The following is a 20,574-nucleotide window of genomic DNA, read 5'->3' as shown; positions in this document are numbered from 1 at the left end:
GTATATATATATATATATATATATATATATATATATATATATATATATATATATATATATATATATATATATATATATATACAGTGAGGAAAATAAGTATTTGAACACCCTGCTTTTTTGCAAGTTCTCCCACTTAGAAATCATGGAGGGGTCTGAAATTGTCATTGTAGGTGCATGTCCACTGTGAGAGACATAATCTAAAAGAAAAAATCCAGAAATCACAATATATGATTTTTAAACTATTTATTTGTATAATACAGCTCAAATAAGTATTTGAACACCGGTCTATCAGCTAGAATTCTGACCCTCAAAGACCTGTTAGTCTGCCTTTAAAATGTCCACCTCCACTACATTTATTATCCTAAATTAGATGCACCTGTTTGAGGTCGTTAGCTGCATAAAGACACCTGTCCACCCCATACAATCAGTAAAAATCCAACTACTAACATGGCCAAGACCAAAGAGCTGTCCAAAGACACTAGAGACACAATTGTACACCTCCACAAGGCTGGAAAGGGCTACGGGGAAATTGCCAAGCAGCTTGGTGAAAAAAGGTCCACTGTTGGAGCAATCATTAGAAAATGGAAGAAGCTAAACATGACTGTCAATCTCCCTCGGACTGGGGCTCCATGCAAGATCTCACCTCGTGGGGTCTCAATGATCCTAAGGAAAGTGAGAAATCAGCCCAGAACTACACGGGAGGAGCTGGTCAATGACCTGAAAAGAGCTGGGACCACCGTTTCCAAGGTTACTGTTGGTAATACACTAAGACGTCATGGTTTGAAATCATGCATGGCACGGAAGGTTCCCCTGTTAAAACCAGCACATGTCCAGGCACGTCTTAAGTTTGCCAATGACCATTTGGATGATCCAGAGAAGTCATGGGAGAAAGTCATGTGGTCAGATGAAACCAAAATAGAACTTTTGGGTCATAATTCCACTGAACGTGTTTGAAGGAAGAAGACTGATGAGTACCATCCCAAGAACACCATCCCTACTGTGAAGCATGGGGGTGGTAGCATCATGCTTTGGGGGTGTTTTTCTGCACATGGGACAGGGTGACTGCACTGTATTAAGGAAAGGATGACCGGGGCCATGTATTGCGAGATTTTGGGGAACAACCTCCTTCCCTCAGTTAAAGCATTGAAGATGGGTCGAGGCTGGGTCTTCCAACATGACAATGACCCGAAGCACACAGCCAGGATAACCAAGGAGTGGTCCGTAAGAAGCATATCAAGGTTCTGGCGTGGCCTAGCCAGTCTCCAGACCTAAACCCAATAGAGAATCTTTGGAGGGAGCTCAAACTCCGTGTTTCTCAGCAACAGGCCAGAAACCTGACTGATCTAGAGAAGATCTGTGTGGAGGAGTTGGCCAAAATCCCTCCTTTAGTGTGTGCAAACCTGGTGAAAAACTACAGGAAATGTTTGACCTCTGTAATTGCAAACAAACAAATATTAACATTGACTTTCTCAGGTGTTCAAATACTTATTTGCAGCTGTATCATACAAATAAATAGCAAAAGAAATCATACATTGTTATTTCTGGATTTTTTTTTTTAGATTATGTCTCTCACAGTGGAAATGCACCTACGATGACAATTTCAGACCACTGCATGATTTTAAAGTGGGAGAACTTGCAAAATAGCAGGGTGTTCAAATACTTATTTTCCTCACTGTATATATATATATATATATATATATATATATATATATATATATATATATATATATATATATATATATATATATATACTCAATACTTGGTAGGGGCTCCTTTTGCTTTAATTCCTGCCTTAATTCGGTGTGGCATGGAGGTGATCAGTCTGTGGCACTGCTGAGGTGGTATGGAAGCCCATTTTTCTTTGACAGTGACCTTCAGCTCATTTCCATTTGTTGGTCTCTTGTTTCTCACCATGGTCATTTAACCAACTTTTGGTGCTTTTGGCAGTGTGGGCAGGTGCCAATTCCTGCTGAAAAATGAAATCAGCATCTCCAAAAAGCTGAAGTGCTCTAAAACCTCCTGTGCTGACCTTAGACTTGATAAAACACAGTGGACCAACCCCAGCAGATGACATGACTCCACAAACCGCCACTGACACTGCAAATTTTACACTGGACCTCAAGCAACTTGGATTCTGTGTCTCTCAGCTCTTCTTCCAGACTCTTGGACCATGATTTTTAAACAAAATGCTATATTTTCTTTCCTTTTATCTAAAAAGACAACTTTAGCCAACTGAGCAACAGTCAAGTCCTTTTTTGTCCTTTGGTAAGACACCTCTGAAGTTGTCTCTGATTCAGGAGTGGCTTGAGTTGCACATGAAATGAGTCAGTTGTAGCCCATGTATACGTCTGTGAGTGGTGGCTCTTGAAGCATTGACTCCACCTGCAGTCCACTCTTTGTGAATCTCCCCAAATTCTTGAATAAGCTTCATTTCACTTTTTTCTACCACATTATTTCCTTCCATTCAACGTTCCATTAATGTGCTTGCATACAGCACTCTGTGAACAGCAGCTTCTTTAGCGATGACCTTTTGTGTCTCACCCTCCATGTGCAGGGTGTCAATGATCGTCTTCTGGACAACTGTCAAGTCAGCAGTCTTCCCCATGATTGTGCAGCCTGAACCAGACTAAGACACCATTTAAAGGCTCAGGAAACCTTTGTGGGTGTTTAGATTTAATTAGCCGATTAGTGACACCACAAGTCTCCAATATTGAACTTGTTAACAATATTCACATTTTCTGAGATACTGAATTTGTTTTATTAGCTGTAAGCCATAATCATCCAAATGAAAAGAAATGAACACTTGAAATATCAGTCTGTGTGTGATAAATCTATATAATATACAAGGTTCACGTTTTGTATTGAATTACAAAAATAAATCAACTTTTTAATAATATTCCAATTTATTGAGATGCACCTGTATTTATAGCCTTAAAAAAAATGTATTGGCCACAAATTCACAAGAGTTTCACAAAAGCCTCAGCCTTGTGTTGAATAAGCACAAAATGAATATAAATATGAACAAAAGTTTGTGGACAGCTAATCAATAGATCCATGTTTTTTTTTTTTTTTTACATTTAATTTTACATTTAGCTGTTATAATAACCTCCACTCCGCTGGAGATTTGTGTTTGATCAGCCACAAAGATTTTAGTCTTTAGACTGATGGTGGGTGAAGAAACCTGGGGTACTGTTAGTTTTCCATTTCATCCCAAAATGACAAATATGGTTAAGGGCAAATTCTATATCAGTCCTCTCAGATCTTCCACTCTAAAGCATGTAACCCAAATTTTCATGGAGCTGGCTTTGTACACAAGGGCAATATTATGGCGCAACAGGTGTGGGTCTACTAGGTCAAGTGAAAGGCAAATATAATACTAGTGTTGGGGGAAGAACCACATCTGTCTTTTGTCAGTATAGTGTATTTGAACAGACTCATCAGCCTGTATCAGCACAGAGTCCAAAATATTTAGTGCGTATAGGCTTAGGCAATTGTATCACATTTATTTCTGCTTTCTTGGAAAAGAAGTTTACAGTCACAATGTAAAAGATGTTACTAGTAAACTGGAGGGAGATGAAAGCTTTATTTGAGTGCAATCATGAACACATGACAGTCTTTCCCCCTAATTATTTTAAAAGCTTAAACCCCTCAGCCAACAATATCTGTGTACACAAATGTCTAGCAAGAACCCCAATTTAAAAGAAGTACACGGTCACATCCTACATGGGTCAAACGTGTCGGGAAAGAAACGATAAAAGGAAGAAGTTGAAAATAATTTATATGGGACAGAAAACTTCAAGTAATAAAATTGAACTGAAATATGAAATTCAGCCTTAGAGAGCATAGTGACCGGGTTCCTTTGCAGGGTCGATACTGCAGCTCTTAGTGAGTAAAGTCGGTGACAATGTTGTTTTTATCAAATCGAGAAGTACCCGAGTCTCTGCGCACACAGGAAAATAAATGGCCAAGATGATTGCAGGACATTAAAATCAAAGTAAGTACAAGATGAGACCTTTGAAATTTAAATAAACCACATAAGAGTGATTTATGAAACTGAGTGACTTAAAGACAATAAATCAAAGATACTTACAGTTAATAGAAGATTATAATTCTGCCTTTCCCCCCTCCCAAATTTAAGTTCAAACATCAAACATTATCAAACCATGAATTGTCGTTTTTCTTTTTCAATGCATGTAATGCTGGGGAGGGAAAACATATTGTCACTGTAGTTGCAGTAGATCTGATGTCTGTGCTGTTGCCTGCAGAAAGGCTACTAGAGCTGTAAACAGCCTTCTTAACCCATTTGGCTGGACATTTAGGCTGAAAAACAATTGATGCAAATTAAACAAAATGAATATTAAATAAAAGTACGGACATACATTCACTCTGAAATAACCAAACCTAACATAAGTCACTAATGTCTAACCAACAAAGAGTGTGCTGTACATGAAGCAACAGAATCGAACAGTTGTGTCTAGAATGTGTGCATCTTCAGTGTAGGACAAATTTACACAAAACTCCTGATTGCTTGGTTCACAAACCAAAACTGATCATATTCAGAATTTCTGTATAAAGTCCGTTTTCATTCATAGAAGAACAAAAAAACAAACAAAAAAAAAACATTCTATAAAAGTAACGTGGTTTGGCCTTAGGAAGTACTGGAATACAGCTGAGAAAGAGATGGCATTATAAAAAAAAAAAAAAAAAAATTGGTGAAATAATCTCAAAGCAAATCTGGGAGAATTTTCTTTCTTTTTCTTTCTTTTTTTTTGAGAAAGGTTCAACTTAGAGGTTCATTTCAGCAGTCTAGACTTGACTTTTCAATCAGCTGTATACTGCATGTTAAATCAAGAAACACCGGCAAACACATACATATACACACACACACTTTACACTAATTTCTTGGCTTCAAAGAAGCTCTTAAGATGTCTCATCTGCCAGAAACCGATAGCCACGAGGATCAGCGTCTGGACGATAGACCACCACAGGACTCTCTGGTTGGTGCTCTCGCTGGTCTGTCTAAAGCGCTCTTCACGGTACTGAAAAAGGAAAACGGTATATTATTATATGATTGTGATTAATCACACACACCAATAAGTGTTACCAGATATTGAGGCATATTCGTATGTGTGTGTATATTAGTAACACCTGGAGATGGCAATCTGTTCATTGCTTTAAATATCAGTATCTGTATTTAAACCAGGATACATTTTTAAAGATCATGCATGGTAAGTGTCAGCATAGGCATAGTCTCTCAGAAGTTACTCAGAAATTAGACCTTTTATTTAAAATCAGTCTTTAGAGCAGCCTGCAATATAAAAATAAATCTAGTAGCTTCATTTAAGGCAGTGCAAACACACTCTTTTCAGTCACAGTCCTGATATAAAATGTAAGAACACAGATACAATTTTATATATATATATATATATATATATATATATATATATATATATATATATATATATATATATATATATATATATATATATATATATATATATAATTTAACAAAGAAAAAAAATAACACTTCCCATATATAAGCCGCACCCATGAATTTTACAATTATTTTTATTTTTAACATAAATAAGCCACACCTGTCTATAATCCGCAGGTGTCTACACTAATGAACTTTACACAGGCTTTAACGAAAGACACGTTACACACGGTGTAACGGGTGAAATATGTTGCGCTTCCTTTAGGAGCATAGCGGTATTTTTGGAATAGCCTGGCACTGCATTTTCCCGCTATTACTGCATGTGTGAAGACTGAGGATTATGTCCTTATTATTTTCTGATGCTCATTTCTAAGTTTCTTTGACTAACCCGTAACGCTGTTGCCAACATATATAAAAAAAGCACGAGTTTTGGAAACCTGTCTGTGCTTATATGATTTCTGTTGCAACTGGAGTTAGTGAGCTCTCCCTTCACCCAGACTCAAAGCGTTACAACGGCTTGTATCTAAACAGTGGCCTACCAAGAAAGGCATTGTTCACTGTCTTCCTCCTTCCTTTCACAACTATTTCTTTTGGCATCGTCTTTTGGCATCGTCGTGCGTTAAAAAAAAATTTTTTCTCCTGATGCCGTGCAGCTCAGAACACAGGTGAGGTGCGTTTTTTCGTTTCTGTTCGGAAATTTCATTGGTTTAATGTTATGTCGCTCAGTTTTTTGGCTTGAAGTTTGTGAAACCAGGAAAAACCCAGGAAAATTTCATAAATTAGCCGCTTCGTTGTTTAAACCACGAGGTTCAAAACGTAGGAAAAAAGTAACGGCTTATAGTCCGAAAAATACGGTACACTGAACAAAATTATAAACGCAACACTTTTGTTTTTGCCCCCTATTTTTCATGAGCTGAACTCAAAGATCAGGTGTGGCATATCGAGATGCTGATTAAACAGCATGATTATTGCACAGGTGTTCCCTATGCCTATTTATTTTGCTTGCACACAATGTATAAAGTGCTTACAGTCTTTTATCATTGTTACTTCCCTTTAACATGTTAACATATTTGCACAGCTGTTTGTCTATGCTCAATTTCTTTTCACTAGAGAAGAGTTTATTTAGCATTAGGCACTGTGTATACAACTGTACTCCAAGTAATTCACTGTAAATATGCACATGACCGACTTACTATTAACTGACATACACAGACCAGGCTTAACACTGACATTATAACATTATGACCGGTGAGTGTATTGATTGATCTGATTATCTCGTCTTAATGGCACCTTTTAGTGGGTGGGAAATATTAGGCAGCAAGTGAACATTTTGTCCTCAATGTTGATGTGTTAAAAGCAGGAAAAATGTGAAAGCATAAGGATTTGTGTGAATATGACAATGGCCAAATTGCACTGGCTAGGTGACTGGGTCAGAGAATGACCAAAACTCCAGCTTCTTTGGGGTGTTCCATCTTTCTGCAGTGGTCTGACTATATTAATAGCTGCTGCCAAAATAACTTTTACCAAAGTTCCTTCTTAGCACACTTCATTTTGCAATCCTTTCTTATCCAGAGTTAAAAGCACTTTCACTCAGTCTTCAAGCTGCAAGAGAAACTGGTCCAGGTCATGTGTTCATTAAAAATTAACAATGCTCTTTAACAGTGTTTACATGACATTTGAGCGAAATTTGACCAACAAATTACTGATTGGCAACAGAAATAACCCACTGAGCAGCATGAGATTTCCCCGTCAAGCCTATCGATCAATGGCTCCTCTCAATGTTTCCTAAATCAGGTCACATGTAACCATACGATTCAGTCTTTACGCAAATGAAGGATTAGACTTACTCTCTGATAGTTCTGCTCCTTCTGGATCTGATCGACCTGCTCCACCAGCTGGCGCACTCTCAGCTGCAGCTCGGTCAGCTTGTCTTTCGCCGCGATCTCTGCGTAGTTGTTCGCGTGCTCGCCCACTTGGATGTCCAGATGAACTCGCTACAAAGATGATTTGCAAAATAAATAAATAAATAAAAAGCATGATGCGAAAGTAGTACAAAAAACAGTTATAAAATCCAGACACCATACAGTATATGGACACGAGCCACTAATCATCCTAATTCAGAAACGCATGGTTCGACTCACAAGCATTCCACCAGCAAACAGAGAAAATTTGGAGGAGTTGGAGTGCAAACAGATTTGGTGTTCTCCGGGCGTGTGGGACGTGAAGGTGAACCGGCCTTCTGACCCATATTGACGAGACAGGATCACCTAAATCATATGAAAAGAAAAAAAAAATTTATACACATCTAAATATGCGCTTTTCGAAATACAGAAAATTTTACATTCCTGCTAATCAGCCTGTTGGATGATAACTGACCTTCTCATCAGGGTCTTTAACTTCCACAAACATCCCGAGCCCTGGCGTGGCAGGCATGTACGATTCCGACTGCTTGTCATACAACTGTGTTCGGTAGTTTCCTGAAAAGTATTTTAATCCCCAAGATAGGAAATGTTAAAAAGGAGATAACATAAGCACAAACATGCATCTTCTGTTTTTTTTAGTGCTTGTGTGAAAAGATACTGCAAAAAGAAGACCATTTCCAGGGACAGGATGTGTTTAAAAAACAAAGCAATTTAATAAAAAAAAAAAAAAAGAAAAAAAAGAAAAAAGCTACTCATAAAATGCCCAATACTAAAATGATCTACCTACATTACAAAATGCTTAATATATATTTACTATTATTTATTTTATATATGTATGTATGTGTGTGTATATATATTGTGTGTATATATATACACACACACACACACACACACACACACACACATATATATATATGTGTGTATATATATATATATATATATATATATATATATATATATATATATATATATATATATATATATATGTGTGTGTGTATATATATATATATATATATATATATATGTGTGTGTGTGTATATATATATATATATATATATATACACACACACACATATACATTATATATATATATACATACACACTATATATATATACATACACACACACACACACACACACATACATTTAAACCCTGATCATTCGCAGCTCGGAAAATTCGCACAGCAAGATGCGGATTATCTTAAAATTCGTGGGAATCTGCAGCGGATCCGAATGTTCAGGAACGTTAGGAATAACATTTTAAACTAAGTTTTTTTTATTAGTGAATTCATCTAGACATCGTCACTTTAATATATATAAATCTCACACACACACACACACACACACACACACACACACACACACACACACAGAATATACTTTAGAAACACAATATATGCTGGCGTACCTTGCATAACTGCATAAACCCTAACGGCACAATAAATAAATTAATGGTCACTACCTTACACTGACGACTTGCACTGAATGGAGTCAGCCAGGGTTTTATAGTCTGAACAGTAGCTGCTGGTAGCCAGCCTCAAACAGACTTCCAGACAATCATCAGTCAATGTGGAACATTTATTTGGACTTAATAATCTTCATTTGGGAAGAGGCTGACTCTTATAAATAAGTGCAGTCTCTTAGCTCGCTGAAGTTTTGCAGTAGCTTGTGCGTGTTTGACCGTGCATGTGTGGTGACTCGCATATTGGAAGAGAAATGTTTTTGAATGGCACTGATCTATCCCCGTAGTATGATATATTATATTGCAGTAGATACAAATGAGCCATGGCATTATCTTTCTAAGAAAAAAATTAATCTATTATCATATTATATCAGTATACACATTATATTACTTCATGGTAATTGAAGTTAGTATTTTGTTATTATATTCCATAGAATTAACATTTCAAAAGCATTTTAGGAAAAATTGACAAGCAGACCACAGTATTCACCTCTAAGCTTGTATAACAGTCAATGCTTTGCATCTCTAAGCCAACTCAAAAGCAGTCCAAGACATCTCACTTCTGTGCATTCAAGTCTAAAAGCACATAACCTGTTAATCAAGTGAACTGCACAGCAAGTCTTAAAAAGGGTCCTAGACTGAGGGTGGAGTAGCATTCTCTAGAATTGAAAAAGGAATTATGTACATAGCATATTTACATTTGGGAGTGTGCACACTGACACTTTGCACAAAATTGCTGTTTTGATCAAATTGATTTGAGGAAAGTGGTGGTTTAGTGGTTAAGGCTCTGTGTTACTGTTCATAACCCAGCTGCCACTGTTGGCCCCAGTATCACCAGGCTGCCACTGCAGGCCCCAGTAACAAGCCCCAATATCACCAGGCTGCCACTGCTTGGCCAAAGTAACAAGCCCCAATATCACCAGGCTGCCACTGCTTGGCCAAAATAACAAGCCCCAATATCACCAGGCTGCCACTGCTGGGTCCCAGTAACCAGCCTTATTATCACCAGGCTGCCACTGCAGGCCCCAGTAACAAGCCCCAAATATCACCAGGCTGCCACTACTGGGTCCAGTAACAAGCCCCAATATCACCAGGTTGCCACTACTGGGTCCAGTAACCAGCCCTAATATCACCAGGCTGCCACTGCTGGGTGCCAGTGACCAGCCTAATTATCACCAGGCTGCCACTGTTGGGTCCCAGTATGAAGCCCCAATATCACCATGCTGCCACTGCCAGACCCAATATCACCAAGCTGCCACTGTTGGGCCGTATCAAACAAAAGTATCGTTAATCTGCTACTGTTTGGCCCTTGAGCAAGGCCCCTAACCTTCTCTGCTCCAGGAGCGCTGTATCATGGCTGACTCTGATTTTCTTCTGCTTCCTAACAATATCCCGAAAAGTAAAATTTCATTAGTACTCTCAATCAGTCTCAACTACTCAGAGCTGCGGGTATTTGTCCAGTATTACATTCTGTTTCAGAGCACCTGCTACACTTCCCAAACCAGCCAGTGAGCTTAATGAGATCCTGCTAGTCTCTTCACACGGATAATTAGCCTAGCACAGATGTCGTAGCGAGCCGGATAGCGCCGTGAAGTTTATGCGCATAACCGATTCAAAATCCCACACAACACAAACTTAAATCGAAACCTAATACATATACAATATAAAGCGCTAGTTGCTAAAATGCTGCGTTATGTATCTAGTAGCACCTTGAGCTAACCTTTAGAAACACAAGCTAAGCCTGTAGCATTTAGCTAGCCGTCTGTCAAACCCGGAAAACGTGCCCTACTGACCGATGATCATGGTTTCATCCGGAATTTCTTCAATGAAGCATTTCTTTTCCGTCTCTCCGATGTGAAAGTAGAGCGCAGAAACGAGACTGAAGCAAGCACTGAGGAGCAAAAACGCGCTTTGCATGAACTGCATTTTCAACACCATCATGTAGTCACTGCTGAGGAAGAGTGCACGGAGTCTGCGCAGAACCACCAGTGCCACGTAAACGCTCCCAGGATGTGGACCAATCACAGGCAGCGGAGAGCCTTCTTCTGACCAATAGCAGCAGTTTCCGGTCTTACCGTCGCTAATGAACAGGAAACAGCTTCATAAAAGAAATTCACAAATTGTTCCCATGGAACTTGAATAATAGCCTATCTAAGCACTATTACTACCTCCACCAACACCAAAGCCCTTATGACTATATTATGTAATTTGTTTATTTTTAATATTGTGTAATATGTAACACTGGTTTCTTTGCTTAACCCCTGGCATTGTTGTGTATGTTTTTTCTATTTTTTCAGAAATAAAAACTTTATCCACATGATTATTGGGTACGATGTAAGAAATTGCAGCCACAAGTGGAAGAACTTCTTTATTTACCACCCAGTTCTTGTACAATTCTTGTGCATTTGAACAAATCTGCAACATGTACTGTGCAACATTCCCAAGATTCTCATGATACAGGTTTAAATTATTTTAAGTTGACAATCAAGCCTCTTTATTTTTTCACCGTCAAACAGAGCTGTGTCCTGAAGCATGCTTTCAAATAAGCCTTTTTTTAATTAAAAGCAAATGTGAGTCATAGATTTATGCAGCCAATAATACTTTTGCAAATTTTGCGATGAACATATGTAGCATTTGCCAGGAAACAGAAAACACTGTTGCAGTTGAAAAAAAAAAACCTGACACAGGTTTGTAAACTGGACAGAAATCAGCTTAACTTGCTGTCAACTCCCCCCCCCCCCCCTTTCATATGCTTTCTGCAAACAGCAGTAACAAAATGGAGTAAAAATAAACAAGAACCTTTTTTTTGGGGATGTTATGTTTTTGGACATAGGCTGTAGCTTTCAGTCAGAATTAACCCCATAATTTTCCTAAATCTAAACCCAATGGGAGAACACCAAACCCTACTCAACCCTTAAAGTTTTCCACAATCCCCTTTAAAACCCAAATGGTAATCAATCGATGAAAACACACCATAACTGTAACTACAAGCGTTCTGGCCACAATTTATGTGACTGAAATCTAAAAGCACTACAATCATGTACATGATTCACACATTTAAAACAACTCAAACTAGTAAACAATTCAGAGCAGGAAATGTTGATTAAGAAAAAAAAAAAAATTAGTAACATCACATGGCTTCCCCACTGAATTGTTGGTTTTTAACTTTATTTAAAAAAAATCCGTGATCTGGTGTACATTGTATGAACCGAATCCACTGCTGCTACCCATCACCCCCCCTCTTTTATTTATTTGTTTTCTTCAATATTTCAACATTATCCAACTGCTAAAGAAATGATTCACATTAACCTTTTTCATCCAGCCACATTCCTTTGAGTTCATAGAAATTGTCTCTTTTAGACCGATGTCTAGTAAAACCTCCTGTTCCGCTCTTGTTGTTTCTGAAAGACCACCGCTCCTACAACACCGCAAACTACAATCCCGAGGAGAGCGCACAGGAGAAGCAGGAAGACCTTCCATCCGGTAAGAGGTGTACTCCGGAAATTACCAGTTGGATCGTCAATGTTGTCTATATCAGAAAGTAGCAAAGGAAAATTATCATTTGAAAACAAGAAGTATGCTTCTATAGTTTCTTAGTAATAAGCTTCTATTAAAGATCTTTTTCGTTGAGTACTTTACTCATAACATCTATTGTACCTTTAGGAGACTTTAGCAGACTGACACTGGGCTCAATCTTAGTCCAGTCTTGGCTGTCCTCCTCAGGGGTGTGTTCTACCATCAGCTGATACATTTTCATAGAGATGATATCATGGTTGTCTGCAGTCACAAACAGATATATAGTATTAGGAATCTTATAATTTTGAAATTTTTATGAAATTATGAATTTCATAATTTCATAAAAATTATGAAATTCATAATTTCATAAAAATTATGAATTATTTGGACACCTGCCCATCACACCATATGTGCTTCTTAACCAAACCGTTGCCACAAAGTTAAACACACAGAGACACACACACACACACACACTTATATAGGGTGACTTTGTATTGTGTAACATTACAATTTCCCTTTACAAAAACTAAGGTTTTCAAACCTGTTCCAGCATGATAATGCCCACTTGCACAAAGCAACGTGTACATGGTTTGCCAAAGCTGAAATGGAAAAAAAAATGGAGTAGCCTGCACACAGCCCTGACCTCAACCCCACTGAACAATGCAATGTACTGTAATATCGACACCGCAGACCTCCTCGTCTGACCTCAGCCCTTGACCTTTCTTCTCTTCAAATCTCCCTGGTTCATCCTGATGTCGTTGAGAACTTTGAGGACTGATTCCGACTGCAATTTATTTTAACAGTCTACTACAGTGGATCAGGACAGTTTGCATGAATAGATCTGCATTTACGCACCCATTACCACACACCTCAACAACTTAACTACATTGAACGGACATTCTGTGCCTCCCAAATGAGGAAGGGTTCCCCTGAGAGTCTGGTTCCTCTCAAGGTTTCTTCCTCATACCATCACAGGGAGTTTTATTTTAACAAAGAGAAAAAGAATATAGAAATCCAGAAATAATATATATGAATTAACTTATATTTAATATTTGACACCCTACCAACCAGCAAGAATTCAGACTCCTACACACCCAAATTAGTTCTGTCCCTTCAGGAAAGTTCTCCTAATATCAACTTGTGATGTGTATAAAAGACACTGGTCACAGAATTAAACTCTTTCATTACTCTCCACCGCCATTGGCAAGACCAAAGAGCTGTCAAAGGATGCCAGGGACAAAATTTTAAACCTGCACAAAAGGTGTTATGGGGCTACAAGACTATCAGCAAGATGCTTGGTGAGAAAAAGACCACTGTTGGCTTAACTTGTATTTCTTCCATTTTCTAATTATTGTGCCAACAGTGGGACAGAAATTTGGAATGGGATGTTCATATGAACATGATTAGTCAGGTGTCCAGTTAACATCTGGCAATAAAATGAATCACTATGGAATCTAGGATTACCTGAAAGATCACCCGTTGCCGCAGATGCGCCAAAATAGTAACCGGTAGGGAGGCGGACGCCCCCAATATCAACACACTCTTTCCACTCATTCTTGTCATCGACATCAACCATAATCTACAGAGCAAAGCAGACATATACGAGGACATTTCAAGCAAATCCTGAGTTCAATAATTACTTTTTGAAGCTAAATGTAATTACATGCAACTATTAAGGGCAAACAAGAAATGGAGTTAACCACTATGGAGAGAAAATAAATAAATAAATAAACCCCTTATCCAGCCTTATGATCAGATTTATATGCATTAAATTTGTCTTTTTATTAAATTATGTTTACATGGTTTAGGTGGGTTTGACATGAATGATTCTTGATTCTGTTGATGAAACCTCTCCCCAGGGCCTAGTGTTTGACAGGAAGTGCATGTGCACTTTATACAATTTTGTTAAAGCTACGGATTGATCCATTGTCTATTTATATCATGGTTGATATATCCTCCTGGTTATCTGATGACTACTGTCTGTTGTACCTTTAAAGCATTGCTGTTATCGACAGTCCAATGAAGTATTATTGACTTAAAGGCAGAAAAATCCCAAAGCAATGCGGTGCTTGTGTGCTAAAATGTTTCAAAGGCTTTTTAAATTCAAAGATTATTAGGTTGTGAAGGGTGTATAATGGGGTTTCTTACTGTAAGTCTGCCTTTGGAGTACCGAATAGCAAGATGTGTGTCGTGATCTTTGTTTCTGATTTCAGCCGAGCAGCCCCCCAGTTCTGTAGTGCGGCCGTCATTTCCATGATCGTATGACAGTGAGCCGTTACTCACCATTGCAGAAATGTAGGGAAAGGAGCGCTGGGAAATCACAGGGTAAGCGGTCACGTCACATCACAGCCACATATTTTTGCAACACCAGATAATACATGCATATGCAGTCTAAGAGTCCATTCATATCAAACAATGGTTTCCATTATACACATTAATGATGGGAAAGACGCAAAATCAAAAGGTCGGCATTCACAAACAGCACTGGAATGAAGGCGCTTAGACAAATATAAAACTAAACAGAATGCAAATATTTGTAAACATGATACGAATGTCATAAATAAGAATGATCTTTATCAATTCAACATAAAGACTGAATCATTCATATCATTTGTGCAAACTTGCAAATCCTTGACAAAGCCACAAGAAATTAAATCATGCTATGATGCTTAAAAAAAAAAAAAAAAAGGATAAACAAAATTTTTTTATATGGGAATACCTCGCATAACCAAACACATGAATTTTTAAAAGATTGGACATATTAAAGGGACAGTTCAGGATTTGAGACTGTTCAGTTTAAACTGATGTTTCCAGTGAAGCCAAAGTTCAACACTTTAACACTTTAGAAAACACGTAGTGGCTCTGACACCAGCTTCGTCAACAAAAATGTTAGTTTCCTCTATATTTTACAGATTCTACATGCAAATTGTCTATTTTAAAGCCCATAAAGTTTTCATGTAATAAACAAATTTTAGTCACATGAGCTCACAAATACATACAAGATACAATATTTTTGCAGACTTGTGTCACAACTAGTATTTTACTCTTTGACTGGGATTGAACTGCACATTTTCAAACTATTAATAGAACAAAAAGTTACATGAACTGAGCAAAAAAACAAACAAACAAAAAACAAAAGACTTCAACTATTGTCCCAAACTATCCATTTAATTAAACAAAACCCAAATAAAGGAATATCATGCCCAGATGAACATTTTTACTTAGCGTTCCACTAACAATGACCAAAACCAAAAAAATAAATAAATAAACAAAAAAAAGCAATACAAACATCTATATAATTGAATACAAGCGGCGTACACATATATACCGTTTGTCATTTTAACTCACATAGGAAGCCTCATCGTTTGGGTATGTGTCTATAAATACTGCCAAGCCATGGAAGTTGTCATTGCTGCCAGGGCCTGCTGGGAAAAAATCAACGGTGAGTAAAGCACACTTACATCCATGCCGTGGAGGTCATTGCGGAAAGTATCCACAAAAACAGCCAGGCCTACAAAATGGTCCTGGTTTCCAAAGACTGGTCCTGAATAAAGGTAGAAATATGACACAGTCAACTGGAGCAAACATCGCACACAGAAAAATTATCTGTGAGTGAATTTACTGGTCTAATAACCGATTATACTCATTACACCGTTTTAGCTAAAGAATATTTGCTACACAAAAACAATGAAATCATATAACATACATTAATTAAACAAAAAATTTTTTTTTTTTTAAATAATACAAATACAAAAATAAGACCAACAACACTCAATACAGACCAAGTGCTTTACAACAACCACTCTGCCAAGTTATTTACACACCTACCAGGATGTAATCGGTCTTTAGTGTACCAAATTGCAATGCCATCCCCATGCAGATTCTTCTTCCCGGACCCATGAACTTTAAACTGCACATGCATCTCCCAGTCTTTCAAGTAACATGGCTGCAAAAAAAACCAGAATATACTATAATTGTTCAAACATAACATTAATGTAATGCCAAGAAAAATGGCTTTTCAATGATACTGGGAATTACTGAGTTATATACCAATCTTTGTATTATATTATATATTTTACGCTAATCGGTCTTTGTGATTTTTTACATTTGGAAAAGTACAAACTTAAAGAATTATCTGGGATATAATGAGCAAGTTGTATCCCTGTAAGGTGGTTGTCTGCCATTTTGATGTCACAAGAAAACAGTGAGAGCAGTTTTGATGATGTTTATTATAAAAAAAAAATTTAACAAGCTGTGAAGCCAAAGTGAAATCGAGTATAAAAGTTTTCTTTATCCCTTATGCAAAAGTTCAAACCAAAATTAAAGGATGCAATGTGTAGCTATGCTGAGTTACTCACTATAACTCTACTCACTTTATCTACAAAATGAAAATCCTGATAACTTTAACATTGGTATTGACATACAATTTACAACTTAGGAACCTGAGCCGTTTAATGCCGTTTAGATTATTGGCGTGACAAAAGGACAGACTAAAACCCTAATGGACCACTCTAATCCCAATAACACCACCATTACAAAGTGGACGAATGCAAATCTTTGAGAGAATAAAAGATCCTGGCATCTTATTTAGACAAGATGCTGATGAACCTGACTCTGCCTGGCCCATATTAATGCTCTACTGAGAAACACTTCTGTTGTGAGGTCGATATAGAGTTTCTCACTTGGATAACAAGGAAATTCACTTCTGAATCCTATGCCCAGGTCTTACTGATCGTTTCATGGATAGCTTGAATTGGATGCTATAGTTTTAAAGCTAAACATTAGAAGATCCTTTCAAGAGTATTATGAGAGCTTGTGAAAGAGTAAATGACTCATGTTCTTATAAGTGTCAGCTAAAAGAGGATGAGTTCCCTGTTTTGTTTGGTTTCTCCCTTGAGTCTTATGAAACAGTGTTTTTCTCACCACAGACCCCTCTGGCATACTCATCATTACTCACCACAGAGCTTAAATATATATTCATATTTTCATTAAAGCAGCCTTGTGGCCACATCCAGGGTTAAAATCTCTATTTAAATAAGATGAAAATACATTTGTCATTTTCACATTAATGTCACTCACCACTGTGTTCCAGATGGAGCCGTGTCTGCTACGTTCGTCAGGTGTCAGGCGTACATACTGGCTTGTAACCAAAGTACTCCCCATAAAATCCCATTGACTCGAAGCACTTGTTCCAACACCTAAATAAAAAACATACGGTCTCGAAAAGCTTCATCTTATTTACATTGTGATCTCGAAGATGGGTTTAAAGTGCAAAAAAAAAATATTAAGCGCTCGAATGCAACGCACCGCAGAGTTACAAGTGTCAATGCATCAAGATTTCTGCATAGGAGAAACTATTTCCACCAGTTCTTGCAGTTAGTCAACATTTGGATGGATTTTACACATTCTTAGGTTCCCATTGCCTTTTTATACGTAACGTTTTATAACGAGTGCTCACTTTTGTTAGTGCCTGATGGAAAAAATATCTTCTGTAAAAACTGGATGAAAATATTCGCTGAATAAGCAATTAACCTGTCAGAAAGAAAAAAACCTGGTCATGACTAGTTTATGGTTTTCACACACCTGTTTAAAGTGCTTGTTTGGACTCACAGTCATGTTTGTTCGTCTTTGACTACTGTTTTCGTTAGAAAGCTTTTTCCTGATGATCATGAAAATCTGTGAAAAGGTTTCTTTTCTCTATGGCATCTAGCAAATATTGTATATAAACAACTGAGTTTGTTGCTGGCTCATCCAATTTGTGAAGTGTTGCTCTCAATTGACAAAACAGAGTTTGTCATTAGATTTGACTATTTTTTTTTTTTTGCTACTTTATAAAACATATATAGATTTAAAAATGCCTAGAAATTCATTGCCTATCCGGAGCAGACATTGTGACTGTCCTGTACTTGATACGGCTCTCTGGCTAACATCACAGCTGCTGCTAATCAGAGATGAGAGGGCAGTTTTACTCAAATCACCAATGTATTTTAATATTCACAATTTACTTTCAACCCTGCTTTATATTAGTACATATTATATTAAACATTTTAAGAAAATCTTCACCTAGCACGGATTTAAGCGATATTCAATTATATCATCATGATATCATCAAAAATATCATCATGACCATTCAATGACTAAACAAACAGGATATTGAGATGTTATCTGTAGATCTCTAACCTAACTACTTCCCCCTATAAACAGCATTGTGTTGAACTACATTTTGCCTTAATTTTTTATTTATTTTAACAATATTCGTGTGAGGTTAAATGCTCTGAAAGTGTGTAAGATGAAGGGGCAGATTCAGTGTAATCTAACATCATAAGAACACCAATGTTATTTCTAGAATAAAAGTTGTAGTTGCAATATAGATTTTATAGTGTGTGCGCCATAAGAACACAAAATATGCCAGGAAAAACTAACTATAGTAATTTAAAGATATAGATCACCGTACAGAATCTTTCTTAGAAAAACCCTACAAACGAAACAGCGTTAGCATTGACAACTCCGTGTAAGACACGAGAAAGATTACATCAAATTAAATAAATACTAAAAAACCATTCTCAAACCAACATGTAGTCATGTACCAACTTTCCAAAGTAGCATGTACATAGTTAACGGCGAGGGTTTGCTCTTAAAGAAGTTTCTCGACTAGGCAGCTAACTCACCCTGATAGGGCTTTATGAGTGAATGCTCCCGCTTTAAGTGCTCAGCGTTGCCGTCTGTTATATCTGAGAGCACGGAGGAAAAATACAGCAAACACAAGATGAGGAAGATTTTGCAAACGCCTCGGTGAGGGAAGCTAAAGCAAGATGACAGTTGACTGTGTGTAGCCATTTTAACGAGCTATTCTCTTCCGTGAAAACGCAACTTCCGGTTTACGACCGGACCCGAGCGCGTTTCAGACTGAGCGCAGCCAATCAATGCAGTACACCACAACGGGCACGTCCTGATCCTCACTTTGCTCTAATCAACACCACAAATATACATCTATAATATTAATCTATTTAGTATGCGGTTTTGGACGTAACATGACATCAACTCAGGAACAGAAATAGTTTTAATTATGAACCGGATTATTTCTCTGAATAAAACAATAAAGCATTAGTACAACGCATGCTGTTTATACACTGGACTACTGAGCACAAGTCCTGCAGACACTCAGCTTTAAGTATATGCAAAAGATGCACATGTCATCATATCATTAAAAAAAAAAAAAAAAAACATTTACACCAGGCTAATAAAATATATACATTACAGAACAGTTACTGTCATGACCGAATGTTGGCCAGAATAAAGCATGTTTAGGTACATATCCGAAATAAAGCAAGTCACAAGGCAGAAAGGAAATAGTGCATTCATTCTGAAGTCTATTATATAACATCGCTACAATGCTTTTTTCCTCCTGGTGCAATACTCCGCATGATCATCCGAGAGAGCTTGAGCAAAGTCAGAATTCCAGTCTCTCTGGAAAATCTTCTGTAGTTGATTTTGCACTGTTTGTTGGCCCTTTTCCACCACAGAGCCTGTCTGATTCACCACAAGTCCAACTCCAGCTGTCTGGGAGAAGTAATTTTCAGACCAATTCGAAGTCCCTGCAAACACAATAGGATTACCAAGCAGATTAGAGTTTACCTTTGTGCGAAAAGAAAATGTTCCAAAGAGTCAGCTGCACTTCCAGTAAACCATGAGTTTCCAATTAAACCAGCACAAAGACCTTTAAAGCAAAGCAAAGCAAGGAAGCTCACCGATGTAGACAACGCGATCTGTTACCATATACTTGGCATGGTTGACGCGAGCAAAAGGGATCTGATGTTGCGTTGGTGTTGAAGGGACCTCAAAAACTTTCTGAAAAAAATTGCAGCACAAAAGAACATAAATCAAGTCCACGTCTTGCTAAAACGCTATTTTATTTTAAAGGTAAAAGATTACTAAGAAATATTTTGTCATACAACATGAATGTTGCATCTGAGTGGTGTCTTGTTGAGTACTGATAAAGACTGCAGAAAGATGAACATGGCTTCTGAAGAATGACTCCAGCAGCTGACCAGCAGATTCACCTCCACCTTCCGGGCACATGAAGCCTCCCGCAGTGCTGAATCAATAGCAGGCCAGTATCTAATACGATAAAGCGGAAATAATAAAGAATATTCTTAAAAAATGTTTACACTTGCTAAGACTTTTGTCACCCATCCCACATACTAGCATATTTAATTATTTAATCACTGATTATCTACAAA

At 37.5% G+C, this 20,574-nt stretch overlaps 3 protein-coding genes across 4 annotated transcripts in view; all 3 read right to left on the bottom strand.

The window, feature by feature from the left end:
- Positions 1–3,564: 3,564 nt before the first annotated feature.
- tmed9 (transmembrane p24 trafficking protein 9) lies at positions 3,565–10,908 on the bottom strand. Its single transcript, XM_083561681.1, has 5 exons — positions 10,612–10,908; positions 7,811–7,911; positions 7,576–7,701; positions 7,282–7,428; positions 3,565–5,039 (listed from the first exon to the last, which is right to left on the bottom strand). The coding sequence occupies exons 1-5, from the start codon at positions 10,757–10,759 to the stop codon at positions 4,890–4,892; spliced, it is 672 nt and encodes a 223-aa protein (XP_083417807.1). The 5' UTR covers positions 10,760–10,908; the 3' UTR covers positions 3,565–4,889.
- Positions 10,909–11,173: 265 nt separating this feature from the next.
- lman2 (lectin, mannose-binding 2) lies at positions 11,174–19,259 on the bottom strand. 2 transcript variants are annotated; one of them, XM_083561679.1, is made up of 8 exons: positions 19,003–19,259; positions 17,414–17,532; positions 16,163–16,280; positions 15,796–15,878; positions 14,483–14,644; positions 13,799–13,913; positions 12,476–12,595; positions 11,174–12,347 (listed from the first exon to the last, which is right to left on the bottom strand). In XM_083561679.1, exons 1-8 carry the CDS (start codon positions 19,169–19,171, stop codon positions 12,187–12,189), a joined length of 1,047 nt encoding a protein of 348 aa, XP_083417805.1. In that variant the 5' UTR covers positions 19,172–19,259; the 3' UTR covers positions 11,174–12,186. The 2 variants fall into 2 exon arrangements, with proteins under 2 accessions (XP_083417805.1, XP_083417806.1); XM_083561680.1 differs by lacking the exon at positions 15,796–15,878 and adding an exon at positions 15,683–15,756 and having other exon boundaries at positions 16,157–16,280; positions 19,003–19,225.
- Positions 19,260–19,376: 117 nt separating this feature from the next.
- The window catches only part of pld7 (phospholipase D family, member 7), a 7,808-nt gene continuing 6,610 nt past the window's right edge, over positions 19,377–20,574 (bottom strand). Inside the window, exons 9-11 of the mRNA XM_083561678.1 lie at positions 20,287–20,452; positions 20,083–20,182; positions 19,377–19,929 (exon numbers count right to left, since the gene is read on the bottom strand). Coding sequence (XP_083417804.1) covers positions 19,721–19,929; positions 20,083–20,182; positions 20,287–20,452 — 475 coding nt within the window. The 3' untranslated portion in view covers positions 19,377–19,720. The remainder of the gene's footprint in view (positions 19,930–20,082; positions 20,183–20,286; positions 20,453–20,574) is intronic.

The sequence above is a fragment of the Silurus aristotelis genome (assembly GCF_946808225.1).
Source record: "Silurus aristotelis genome assembly, chromosome: 14".
NCBI classification, from domain to species: Eukaryota; Metazoa; Chordata; class Actinopteri; order Siluriformes; family Siluridae; genus Silurus; species Silurus aristotelis.
The sequence above is the reverse complement of the archived record's forward strand: the minus strand, read 5'-3'. Positions and strand labels throughout refer to the sequence as shown.

Excerpts from the sequence above, each read along its gene's own strand:
- lman2 (XM_083561679.1), bottom strand. The coding sequence starts at position 19,171 with ATGGCTACACACAGTCAACTGTCATCTTGCTTTAGCTTCCCTCACCGA. Across the intron at positions 16,281-17,413 it reads GCTCCATCTGGAACACAGTG|CCATGTTACTTGAAAGACTG; the intron begins GTGAGTGACATT and ends TTTTTTTTGCAG. Across the intron at positions 12,348-12,475 it reads TCTGCTAAAGTCTCCTAAAG|ACAACATTGACGATCCAACT; the intron begins GTACAATAGATG and ends TTTCTGATATAG.
- tmed9 (XM_083561681.1), bottom strand. The coding sequence starts at position 10,759 with ATGATGGTGTTGAAAATGCAGTTCATGCAAAGCGCGTTTTTGCTCCTC. Across the intron at positions 7,912-10,611 it reads GGATGAAACCATGATCATCG|GAAACTACCGAACACAGTTG; the intron begins GTCAGTAGGGCA and ends AATACTTTTCAG. Across the intron at positions 7,702-7,810 it reads TTAAAGACCCTGATGAGAAG|GTGATCCTGTCTCGTCAATA; the intron begins GTCAGTTATCAT and ends CATATGATTTAG.